The 13,201-nt window shown below is 41.6% G+C and overlaps 1 protein-coding gene across 2 annotated transcripts in view; it reads right to left on the bottom strand.

Moving 5' to 3' along the window:
- Positions 1-933: 933 nt before the first annotated feature.
- Positions 934-13,201, bottom strand: part of chd7 (chromodomain helicase DNA binding protein 7) — a 71,263-nt gene continuing 58,995 nt past the window's right edge. For both annotated transcript variants that reach the window (XM_020936063.2, XM_020936062.2), the window contains 12 exons: positions 11,322-11,739; positions 10,675-10,877; positions 9,376-10,239; positions 8,755-8,921; positions 7,723-7,968; positions 6,558-6,728; positions 5,929-6,150; positions 5,417-5,614; positions 5,200-5,343; positions 4,970-5,074; positions 4,695-4,872; positions 934-3,553 (listed from right to left, as the gene is read on the bottom strand). In XM_020936063.2, the coding sequence (XP_020791722.1) occupies positions 2,664-3,553; positions 4,695-4,872; positions 4,970-5,074; positions 5,200-5,343; positions 5,417-5,614; positions 5,929-6,150; positions 6,558-6,728; positions 7,723-7,968; positions 8,755-8,921; positions 9,376-10,239; positions 10,675-10,877; positions 11,322-11,739 (3,806 nt within the window). In that variant the 3' untranslated portion in view covers positions 934-2,663. The remainder of the gene's footprint in view (positions 3,554-4,694; positions 4,873-4,969; positions 5,075-5,199; positions 5,344-5,416; positions 5,615-5,928; positions 6,151-6,557; positions 6,729-7,722; positions 7,969-8,754; positions 8,922-9,375; positions 10,240-10,674; positions 10,878-11,321; positions 11,740-13,201) is intronic.

Genomic DNA, 13,201 nt, shown 5'->3' with positions numbered 1-13,201 from the left:
TGTAAGATCTTTAGACAGGTTTAATATATATATAAAAAAAGAAAAGGACAATATTGCCTTTGTTGTTTTGAAAAAAGCACTGTATATATGTTGTTTATATTGTCTATTGTATAAGTAAGGCTGCAAAAAATATTATAATAATAACAATAATAATAATAATAATAAACTTGCATCTTCCAAATAAGAATAAAAAGTGATATTTCTGAACTTTTTTGTCCATTCTATTTGAGTGCGAGTTTAGTAGCCTACAATACGTGTACCTCAACCAAAACAGGCTGTGGCTTATTTTCAATGGACTGCCATAATAACATTAACATAATACAAAAAATACTGAGAGTACATTTTTGTCTGTATCAGCCAGTAAACATGTTCACTCCCACCCACATACACACACACACCTACACACAGAGTGGCCCTCCTGTCAGTTTGAGTTCTGTCAGCAGGTCCAGCGGGAGAGCAGCCATTTCTGACACACAACCGCCACAGAGCCATACTCCTCCCTGTTTCATACTCCATCTGACCCAAATCGTTAAAGTACTTCACTCATGACTGTTTTACTGCCATTATTCAAAACAATCATGTATGCTAAAAGTTAACAACTAAATGCCTAACAAAGTGTCATTTGCTTCCCAATACAAAAGCCTGTGAAGATTAGTCTAGTTTTCATCCCAAGTTCAATTTCACCATTTTGAAAGTGGAGAAAATACGGGTTTATAAAACTTAAAGCTTACATTTTCCAGAGTTTCCACATATAAGACCCCTTCATAAGAGATTGTTCCTTAGAAATGCTTTTTCATTTTATCGGTTTTGTACCAACTGTTTTCAAACAAAAACATCTTGTTTCACAGAATATAGACAACAAAATTATAGTGTTACCAAATCTGGCCAAACTATAAAAATCCAAGTTGAAATACAGTTAAAATTAGAATAAAATCTAGTGTAGTGTAAAATGTTTATTACTTTTGCATAAGGACAATGCAGACACACAGTTTGGTTTCCTAGGCGAATATCATGATTCACTTTTATTAAAAGCATCATAGCTACAATTCATCATACATGATGTCTCCAAAAAAAACAAAACAAAAAGACACACACCAAAAAAAGAGGAAAAACATTTACATGGTATGTCTGTAAACTTCAAGGCTAGATAAGAATTTTGAGGTAATGCTCTTCAGCTTGCTGGCTAAAAGTAACAAAAAGTCCATTTTCAAGAAAAGTAGCTAAGTAATAAAGGTACCTGATTATTTTAACTCTTTAACACCAGTGCATCAACAGGAACAGAGTGAGACAAAATTGATTGCAGTACATATCTGTCATTTACAGTTTTCTCTATTATACGACACTTGTGGTTATTCATAGTGTGTGGCGAGTGTGGGTGAGTGATGTTGGACATTCAAAAGCTGCCTTGGTTATTGCTGTCTCAGCATCAGCAGAGAAGGGCCTGTGAGAGCGAAGGTGACCCCAGCGCTGTCCAGTTGGCCCTGTGAAGCCGGAGGGAGTCTGCCTGTCTGCTGGAGCAAGTGTAGTAGACCTGGCCACAGTGAATGTACTTCCACATATCTGAACCTCGAGAGGCGCTCGGGAATGGGCACGAAAACAACTCAAGCACCCCCTGTGTGCTTTTCAAGTATTTCATATGGACTGAAATGTGTGTGCTGTGGGGCCAGGCCAGAGTCAGTGTGTTTGACTAGAGAACAGTCTTTATTAAGAGAACAAACGAGGGAGCAGCACTTGGTCTGAAACTATCGGCAAAAATGAGTAGCAAAAATAACATAACAACTTTTCATTGTGGCAGCAAATGGGAATTAAATCAGCTGATGTGCCTCGTTATAGAAGAACCATCTACCTGAAGTGCCACTGCTCTGGTCTATTCACAGGAACCCTCAGAGGGGGGCGTTGTTGGGGCCTGGAAGACCTGTCCATCGCTTGTCTGTAGAGGGACTGGACCAGGCAGTAGACATACTGGGTCTAACAGTGTGGGACTGACAGTACTGGTTCACTCATACAGTCTAAAATCAGTCTAACCGCGGATTCTTTAGTGTATGGGTGAAGTAATGTAGAGGCAGTGAGTGAGACTGGCCTTTTACTGGATATGTGAGAACTAAAAATACCTGCTCTAAAGTAAAACAGCTAAATCAACCATTATATTTTCCTTCGCAGCAGCTTTGTCAGACAGGTTAACAATGGATAATAATGCCATTTGAGAAGCACTGATTCAAGAGACGCTGCCAGCAACAAACAATCCTGAAAAAGAAGGAAACGAAACTAAAGAGAACCATGGTTTGAGAGCTGAAAGCAGCAATAATAATATTAATAATAATAACAATAATAATAATAGTACTAGTGGAAACTGGTGAGTTCCGACTGAGAGATAGTGAGAAAAGAGTGGGCACCAAGGCCTCGACCAGAAAAATAGAAACAGTCTTTGTGAGGATTTTCCCTGACTAAACTATCGTTCAAAGAGACTTGTCACACCCCCGCCTCTCTGACGCATAGCGAATACACCTGGCCCAAAATACAAACTGAAAAATCAACAACAATTTAAAGAAAAAAACGAAAACACAAAAGTCAGTCGTTAATAGTTTGGATATTTCTGCTGGAGGCGTGTAAACGTGAAGAGGTCAGAGGTGAGGAAATGTCCAAGGCCAGTTTCAGTTCATGTTTCAGTCACTTTTGTCCTTCTGCGGAGACTCTGCTTCCTCCTCATCCTCTTCCTCGTCCTCCGCAGCGACCATCCCATCTTCCAGCAGGGAGTCTTGGGTTGTGTCCAATTCATCATCCTCTGCTCCCGCTTCCTTTTCTGATCTGTCCTTCTCGTCGCTTTGGGAGTCTGAGGGCCCCGCGGCGCCCCCTAGTGCTCCGGCCATGGCAGTCTGCAGCTCAGCCAGTGTGGAGGCAGAGGGGAAGCCTGGCATGAGCCCGCCCAGACCTGGAGGTAAAAACATGGAGGGGTAGAGCAGTCCTGGGGCCACCGTGGAGAGCAGGAAGGGGTTAAAGGCGAGAGAATTGGCGGACATCCCGGCAGCAGCCAGAAGGGCGGCAGCGTCTCCGTTAAGAGTAGCATCAGCTGATTCAGTCGTGGAGGCTTGTGCTGCTGCCTCTTCTGCTGGTTTATCTGCTGAAGTTTTGGCATCTCCTTCAACTTTCTTCTTCTTTGCCTCTGGTTCCCCATCCTCCGCTCCTTCGACCTCCTCTGCCTCCTTGTCTTCATCCTTGCTGTGCTTGTCTTCACCCTCCTCGGACGTCCCGTTGGTGGTTGCAGATGCAGTAGCGGCAGACGGACTGGAGGTGGCAGTAGCAGTGGTGGCCGCAGCGAGATTACCGCCAAACAGACCTCCCAAACTGAACATGTTGGGCAGAGCGGCCATATTGGGAAGGGCACCCACTCCCGGCATCATGAGGGGAAGCATGGAGGCCGCGGCTGCAGCCTGTTTAGGGTCAGCGGTGGGGAAGGCCATGAGTCCAGCGGCCAATTGCAAAGACTGGAGGCTCTGAAGAGAAGACAGGTCCATCCCACCAAACAGACTGTTGAGCAGCAGAGGGTTGATGCCTCCTGGAAAGCACAAAGATATTTATTAGGGCTGGGCAAAAATATATATTTTTTAAATCGCGATTAATCGCATGAGTTCGAGCGATTAATCGCAAGTTATACGCAAAATCAATTAATGAATTAAAAAGTAGAGTATAGCGCTCTTTTATTGGAAATGTAAATGAAAGAGCCATACATTTGTTGTGCAAACAGCATTTCTTTCACAGGGGAACCCTCAGAGCCTTCAAGGTATTCAGGGAAGGCTCAAGAAAAAATACTGAATGGACATTTGTGCTACTAATATATTTATTGAATATTTTTTATGCTGTGACTAATGAACACTACACTAGTAATAATTTCTAGATCAGTGTTACAAACTTGGACTGATATTTCTTAGGAAACAAAGGGTTAATATAATGGAATGGAAATGGACCAATCACATTTTTTCTTCCAATGGTATCTGGGTAAATCAGTTACTCCAGCACTGAACTAAAGAGATAAGCTCAGCTCAGAGCCGGTGTCCGCAGCTGAACCAGTCGACAAACTCGCGGCCAGAGCTGCAATGGGAGTCGGAGCCTGCGGGCGAACCCGCGGCCGGGCCCGCTGCATCTCACGTGGTCAGAAAAATGTGAAAAAAGTGTAAATCAAACTTAAAGAAACTCTCGCGGTGGACTTTTTCAAAATAAAAGCCAGTGAGAAACAGACATTTACAATAATAAATAAATAATAAAAACTGCGTTAACTGCGTTAAAATAATTGTCGGCGTTAATTAATTAGTTAACGCAAAGTTAACACGTTAACGTGCCCGGCCCTAATATTTATGAATACATTTTTCAGGTATAGAGAAAAAGCTACTTCTAATCAAGCTCTAGCTATCTAGTCACAAACATAAGATAAATATCAGAATGGGAGTCTATGTTAACGTTATGAAGTTAACAATGAGTAGACAGTCTAAATACAGACTTAACCAAGTATAAATCAAGGATCAAAACTGGAAGTCAGGTGAACCCCTCCACAGGTAATACAGACTAAATAAAATTGTATTCAATTTATATAAATTGAGCCTACCTAAATAGTTACTAATTAAGATTTTCCTTTTGTAGCAGATGAGATTTTTTGTTAATAGTTCAAATTTGTTTTAAAGTGCTAATTTCATGTTTCTTACCTGCAGAGGATGCTGCCGAGGCCAGAGAAGCTTGAGCTGCCTGAGCAGCTGCCACTTGTGCAGCCGCTGCTGCTTTGGCGATTTCAGATTTAGGCCGACGCCCTCTTCGTCTGACGCCCTCCTCTCTTACAACCGGGCCGGTGAGTAGGCGGTCAAACATGGCTTCTGGGAGGAAACCCTGTGTAAAGTATTGCATTAGGAAATCTCCATGAATACATAATAAAATATAATAAACAATACATAAAACTACAGGACAATGCCAGAAAAGTACTTACAGACTGTTTGACGATGTCTGTCCAATCAGGGGCAATAGAAAACTCTGGGTTCTCCAAAAGCCATCTGGAGAGCTCCTTCATAGGTGGAGCCATAGCGCCACCCATCTATAAAACAAAAGATAAACAATGAGTGCGCAGTGTTATTATTATATTATACGGTAGGGAAATGTGAAAAATGGGTACAAGTAACAACACTACCACTACACTACTACTACTATATTACTACTGGCCTTGCGTCCATTGCGTCTATTGACTACAGGCACCCTCTCCTCTCCGGTCAGGGTATTGATGTCAATTTTGTTTGGGTTTCGACAGCGATGACGTTTCTGCTTGGGCTTTGAGAACTGAGACAGGAGCATTTCTGCATCAGTCTTCTGCAACAAAAAAAGGAAATATTATTAAAGCACTCAAAATGCATCAGAAGGTTATCAAAGTGAAAAGACTTACTGGTGTGAATCCTGACATGTCCATAGCAAATGAGGGGTTCTGCCTCAGCCACTCCCCCAGGTCTTTGTTGGACACTGCAGCCTCTTCGTCGTCCAGACTTCCAGAGGCCAGAGAGCGGCCACTGGGGCTCTGGTCCGGCACAGTGATGGGTCTGCTGGCAGCTTCCACATTGGCCACCTTCACAGTCTCTGCCTCATCCTAAAAGATAAAACAAAAAATTGTTAAAGCTGGAAAAACAGCATAGACAGACATACCCAAATTTTAAAACCAGGCTGACTGATGTAATCTGAATTTGATTTTAAACCACATGATTTCATTTTGCATTGAAAACCTTGAATCAAAAACTAAATAAGTAATCGCATGTTGTAAAAAATGCATACACAATATTGAATTGCATTAAAAAAGGGAAATTTGGCCTTTACTGATTTTTAGCGTGGCGTTGATCCATTATAGAATGCATTCCATCATCTTAGATTAATTTATTTATCCCATAATAAACTTGTTGTACTTACCCCAGAGGGTCTCTTGTTTCCAATAAACATCATATCAAGGGTCTCTACATTTTTCCTTCGTCCACGCCTCCTCCTCATCATCAGTGGGATGTCCATGTCCAGAGACCCATTGGCCCTGTGTCCTGTGGAGGAGGCCTGCAACAGGTCCATCTGAGCCTTGAGGGAGGGGGTAAGGCCACTCGAGAAACCAGCCAATGAGGGAGAGGCTTTGTGGTGCATACCCTAGAAGCAAGATTAGACGTGATTGTTGTACTTTGATGGTTCAGCAGACAAAAACTATTCACTGATAACCACAACAAACAATAGAATATCTTATAAAAAATATATTTAACAGATTTTCACTTGTAACACAAGTTCATTTACCATCTTCATCTAGGTAAATTTCTCTGATGCACTTTCATATTACTAAGTCTAAAAGATCCTATTTTAGGTCCTTTAGATCCTATTTAATCAGCATTAGCATTACAACATTCATGTTACCACTTTTTTATTTATTATACAGTTCATTCGCAGTGTAAATATATCAGATTATAGCAAAGGTGCAAAGATGTCCCGAGGCAGGTAACAGAAACGGTTACAAAAGAAAACATTTAAATATCTATAAAACCAATACTAGAATAGACGCTCACCTTTGTTAAGTCTATGGCCTGACTCTGGGCATCTGTGGTGGAGTGACTCTCTCGAAGCTGAGCCACCATCTCCATCAGGTTACGCCTCTTTGCTGCTCGCTCCGCCTCAATCTCAATCTTTCTCCTCCTCCTACGCCTCTGTTTAGGCACTCCCAGACCAAGAGCATCCTCCTGCAGGACATGACGTGTTTTACAGGTCAGCAATATATATTCATGTGTTGTAGGGCTTAACAATTTGGGGAAAATATTATTGTGATTTTTCTGACAAGAAATTAGATTTGCGATTTTAGTTTTAATAAGACTCTCTTCCAAGTTCACACTGAACTGCCAAAAAAAACCCAATCACACTAATGTTTATACATTTGCACAGATCTAAACTTCAGGGTTAAACCATTGTTACACAGAATAATAATATTTTGTTTGTGGAAGAAATTGTAGTGGAAATTGTAGTACTAAAAAATATGCAGCCTTTGTGATTTGCCAATTGCATCCATTAAAATGTATTCCAATTCATTTTGCAGCTGTAATGTACTGAACAGTAAGCAAAGTTTACACCTGAATAATAATGAATATTAGAATGTGCAGACATACTAAACTATACATACACCAGGGATCCCTTTAATGTTTCACTTTCAAGCTTAATCAGCCCATTAACATCAGATACATTATGACAAACATGATGTACAATTCCTATCATTAATTCCAAATATTATGCAAACTGTAATTTATAAGATCCTTGTTAGCAGCTTGACTCAGTAATTGGATGATAATATGAAATATTGTTCATACAGAGTAGCAACTTTGTATAAATGTACTCCATTTGATTATCACAGTGGGGACACAGAACAAATTAGATCAAATTGGGTTATCTGATCTAGTCATTTGATTTCTGGTGTGACTTTACATGCACAAAACAAATTTGATCAACAAAAACAGCACTTAATCTATAATTTTTTTAGAAAAACTGTTGAATTTGAAGACCAAGTACTATAAATCAGCAGACTCTGTCAAAACACACTGCATAAGTGACAAGTGCAAAAATTAGTCAAACCTAATAACTCCAGAAATCAGATAATGATGAGATTTTTGGTGACCATGTAAACACAGACAGTGTCACTTGTTGTGTTGCATTTCCATTGAAAAGTAAACCAGACTTGACACGTACATGGACTTGTGGAGACAGCGTGGTATCCTCACTCCCGCTGTAGCCTGTGTGGAGGCCAGCCATCGCCAGCTCGGCCAAGCTCCGCCGCTGCTCTATCCCTGCGGCGACAGACGGCGTGGAGACGGATGAGCCGTGTCCAGGCAACAGGTTTCCATGGAAGTCGAAGATGTGGCGACGGTTCACAGGCCACTTCCCCTTCAGCACGGCCTCGCAGATGTTGTCCATTCTGTTGATCATCACTCGATCCTGGAGACAAATTCAACAGTTTGGTTGTAATTTCAAGAACGCAATTGGAAGATGCAACTTTTACTCATTTACTGCTATAACAATAAAGTAGCCTTATTTTTGTTTCGCACATAAAACACCACATAAAACATTGCAAAAATACCAAGAGATTAATTTAAAAAAATTACTTGAAGGTAAAGTTTTCCTAACTCGATGGCTGCAGTGACGTCCTGGTTTGATCCCAGTTCAGTCCTCCTGGTGTAGACCTTGTTTGGCCCTGATCTATACCAGGTTTCCTTAAAATCCTTCTGAGTAATTCTCTCATACATTTCTGTTTGTGTGACTGCATTAAATACAACTGTTAGTTCTTTGGCACTTTATAATGACACAAAGCAAGAAGACTTGATTCATAGTGCCGTTGGACACTTTTGCTGTTATTGGAGCCAGCAGCATCCCGCTGTTTATGTTTTGCCACATGTATGCTGCTACTGGTCTGAGCTGCTGATCGTTCAGTGACTTCATGGAGGCGTATCTAGCCCCACCCCTCGTGAGCCGGTCCTAAGTCCTAACTGTGCCAGACCCCACTGGAAGGTAGTACACCTCCAGAGATCCACTTGGTACCCTTAAAACATACCACTCTTATGGAAACAAGGCTTAAGCCTCAAGTGTTCATAAAACTTGATTCATAATGAACAAATTGTTTATTAAGTCTTTCTTTATTCTTTATTATATTGTAAATAGTGTAGTTACTGTATTACCTAGTGTTTTGGGTTGGAGTGGGTAATACAAATTTCCCATATTTCTCACCTTGGGCCAAAAGGAGAAGGCAAACGTGCGTTCCTGTAAAGCCTGCAGCGCTGAAGTTTCTGGGAGGTCATCGGGACAGAATCCATCTCTGGTTTCATCTCGGGCAGTTGTGCTCAAAGATGCGATGCTCTCCTCATCAAAGTTTTTCTGCTCCGATGCTGCGCTTGCTGTGGCAGGATAGACAGAGAAGTCACGTGGACACTTAATTAAAAAGGTTTTCAAATAGTCATCATGGGATAAAGCTCATTTTGGTCTCTCGCCTCTGGAACTGGACTCATTAAAACACTGCCAAGTCATGAGGGGGGATCGGAAATAGGCCTGTGACTGGGAATGGGCCAAAATGAAAAAACGGGTATGAATCTAAATTCTGCATTCAAGAACATGCATATTCATTTACGATAGGTTTCTGTTCATTTGCCTTTACCAATACAAGCCTCTAGTAGTACAGTACAGATGTGAAAATCTTGACATTAACTTTTCACAACATTTGGGACAATGTACCGGTGTGCAGTAGTTTGTAACAGATCCTCTTCCCAACAACCCTCTCTATTAAGGGCTAGACTACATACTAACCTGTAGGATTTTAAAAAGCATATTTATTTTCACTTAGCCATTTTGTACCTTCAGCCTGTGATGACTTTTCAGATTTGTCATCTTCGTCCATCCTCTCCTCTTCCTCCTCCTCTGGACTCTTTTCAGGGTCAGCTGACTTGGGAGATTTTGGAGACTTGGGGTTGACTTGTACCTCTGTCACTTCCTCCTCCACCATCTTGATTTCGGATTGTGCTTTGGGAGAAGAGGCGGGCTGTTCCTTGATCTCGGTTTGGTCCCCAGGAGCTTCAATAGGAGTCTTGTTATCACTTTTGTCTAGTGAAGATACAGCCTTCTCCTCCTTCACCTCTGTTGTGTCCATTTGTTCAACTTCCTGTTCAGTTTTAACCTCTGATTTGACAGAAACTTCTTCCTTGACTTCAGCAGGTTCAACTTTGGCGCAAGAAATTTCACCATTTTCTCCAGTTTCCATTTTAACTTCATCCTTTCCTTCATCAATAGACAAATTTAGGGCTGCGCCTGCAGCCTCGGCCACTCTCGCCAGTTCGGCCGGAGTGTGGAGAGGCCCGGCGCTGTCCTCCAACACCGATTTAGCCACATCTCCCTGGGCTGCCGTGGTAAATCCGGACCCCCGCTGGCCTGTAAAACGTTGGTGAGCTTCCAAAAAGGACAAACCGGGATCGTTGAGTATGTGGTAATCCGTTCGGCTCACTCCATGTTTAGCTGCTCCCAGGAGGAGGTCGCGGTCATGGCGGCCACACTCCCACCACTCGGGCAGATCGGGAGAGGGCTGGCACAGCTTCAGTCGCTCTGTAAGTAGGGGATGGGGCAGGACTTGCTCTCGGATGCGGCGCAGAAGCTCAATCCGATACAGGGTGCGAGAGGCACGCTCCTCTGTGATTGGGTCAATGATAATGCTGGGGTCAGGCAGTTCTGAAGGGGAGAAAAGACAATGCTTTAGTATGTATAGAAGACAATTTTTAAAACAATTTCACTAATGTGCTCTTTTTACTCCAAAGACGAAACAAGACAACCCATTTATCCAGTTTTGGTAACACTTTACAATGCCTTAATAAAGCATGAAGATGTAATTGAAAATGGAATAATTCCAGTTTAGTAATTACTTCATTGATACCCTAACCCCAACTCCTAACCTCTGAAGTATTGACAGAGCCTGAATCATTCTTTATAACCCATTTGTTCATATCAGCCTTATTAGTCTCTAAACAGAATTATTATACAGTGACAGTTTTACACATTTTTTTTAAAGATTATCTATGGTATTATATTTACACTGATTAAGATAAAAAACAACATTTAACCTTTTGTATAAAAATATGTGAAAATGACATTATCTATTTAACTTACCTGCATCATTCTTCATCCGGCAGACTCGCTTACACATGGCGATAAAGGCATAGTAGTATTTCTCAAGACTGTCATCAGTCTTCTTGTCCAGTCTGGCAATGGACCTGAACTGAGCCCAATCGAACTTCTGTTTCTCTGTATCAAAGACAACTCCAAAAGTGGACACAACGCGGTAGAAGTCTGCCTCCTCACGACGGGTCCATCTATAAACAACACAGAATCCAAACTGAGTATACAAATATTTTTACAGGGGTAATTAGAGCATTTGTCACATTTAAAAGAACGTGAAGATAATTATGTTGTACAGAGAGGCCAAGGTTTTAGTTAGTTAGTCATGGGATTGGTTTAAGAGGTTGCTGAATGTCCAGTGCCCTGCCAATCACCATAGCCATTGATAATATTATAGTTTTGGGAATAAATTGTTTACTATCACATTGCAATTCTGAATTGCATAAATTCACTGCTATATTTCAAAAAGAGCTGTAAGTAATCTACATGTTCATCGTCTAGTCAATTGATTAAAAATTTTATTTTACAAAATAAATAAACACAATTTTGATCCAATTAAAAGATAAAAACAATGGTGACTGAAAACTTATAGATAGAAAAGCGCTACTGGTCAAAATAAGACATTGTTTAATCCTTACCTCTGTCTCCTCTCGTAGTACATAGCTCCATCAGGCATCAGTGGACTAGCAGCCAACACCGGTGAAGCATCAGCTATAAACTGCGACCCTTTGGTAAAGTACGCTCCTCCTTTGGCCAGGTACGCATTTCCGTCCGCCATGAACACCGCGGCGCCATCTTGGAGGAAAGCAGTTGCCCCGCCTCCAGCTTCAGTTACCATAGAGATTGACGGCATAAAATCGCGCCGCCGTCTCCTCCTGCCGTCAGGTCTGTTCAGGGCCTCCTGACGCAGTAGTTCTCTGCGATTGGATCTCTGGTAAGCCGTGATGAGGCGACGCAGGCGGGCTGTGAGGGCCGAAGCTGCGGGCCAGTAAAGCTTCTCATTGGGTCCAGGGGCTCCACTTCCCGAAGCAATGACTTGCCCATTTTCAGATTTACCTGCAGATAAAAGATGGTCAATTTGTTATTTTAGATGTTTCAACATTTTTGGTTCTCCTGTTACAGCTGTATGATGACAATATGTTCATGTTTTAACTGGTAAAAAAAGTAAAAAATAAGTTTCATTTACACTGTTGGCCTGGGTGTACAGAAGGATAACCAAGATTATGATGCAGTTTCAACTAGAGCCCGACCAATATGTATTTTGTTGTGGCCGATATGAAACTGATATAATAGGAGTTGGGGCTGCCGATAGCCGATATAGTCGCCGATATATTTAGTAATGTAAAAATTCACTGTAAATCTTGAATTGATTAAAAAACTTAGGTTTGGCTCTAGTGAATTCTAAATTGGGTTTATTTAGGCAACATTTATTGTTATTTTGACTCTTCACATCAAATTTACATACAGTAGATTGGCCTAATGGCATTTTTGCGTCACATTCTAGCTACTGGAACACTGGAATAGATGGGTATTCCAGTTTTTTTTTTTTTTTTTTTTTTTGGAGAACCGGCTCGGCTCACTAAAGCAGCTGGCTCTTTCGGCTCCCAAGCGACTCTTGAGATTGTTTTGTTGCAAGCAGGACTAAACCAGAACTGAACCAGGACTGAATGTCGGGACTCGGTTTCTATCTTTCTCCTGCACTCGAGCCCAAGATTAGTCCTGGTTTATTCATTTTATGCTGAACTGCAGCCAAATATGCACTTTTTTTATCCTATGCACACGCAGATTTCTGAAAGTTTCGTTTTCAGCCGCTGCTGCTGTCAAACTACGGGTCTACATGCGGCATGAAGAGAAAAAGTGAGAAAAAGCGAAAACACGGCTCCCAATAAGAAACATGCTCCCGTTGTTCGCTTCAAAGAGCCGACTCTAAGAGCCGCTTCGATCGCGACCGACCCATAACTCCTAGCTAGTAAACTATCGCTATTAGCCTTTAGCCGTAAAAACGTGCGCACCGCGGTAATTAATTATATGCATAAATGTGGATCATTCACACGTCTATTCACAGCTCATTTACATATCAATACAGGTCCAGTAACAAATATACGGCCAATATAGTCACTTTACAATAGACCAATAGAAAACAGACTGTTTATGTGCGGGAGCTACAGCAGCTAACCGGTAACAAAACCTAAACTAGCTTCAAAGTCGATGTATTTCCAACACTCACCGCTCACACAGGCTCCTCCTCACATCACAAGTCTGCACTGATAAATGTCCTTTTAATCCAGACTCAAACCGATTGTTCGAAAAAGAAAATAATCTCAGTGTTGCGCACTGCTGCGGGTGTAAACAAACACACGCGAGTGAAGTGACGTCACTCTGGTGGTGTGTTCAGGGACAGTACGGACACGGACACAGACACAGACAAATTACACCGTAGATAAATACTGATGCGGAGCCACATATTAGGACATTTATCTGTCTGTAAATTGGATTAAATGAACATAATGTAGAGAGT

This window comes from Boleophthalmus pectinirostris, unplaced genomic scaffold (genome assembly GCF_026225935.1).
Source record: "Boleophthalmus pectinirostris isolate CB_2022bp ecotype Guang Dong unplaced genomic scaffold, ASM2622593v1 HiC_scaffold_16, whole genome shotgun sequence".
Classification (NCBI taxonomy): Eukaryota; Metazoa; Chordata; class Actinopteri; order Gobiiformes; family Gobiidae; genus Boleophthalmus; species Boleophthalmus pectinirostris.
This window is presented reverse-complemented; position numbering and strand designations above follow the sequence as displayed.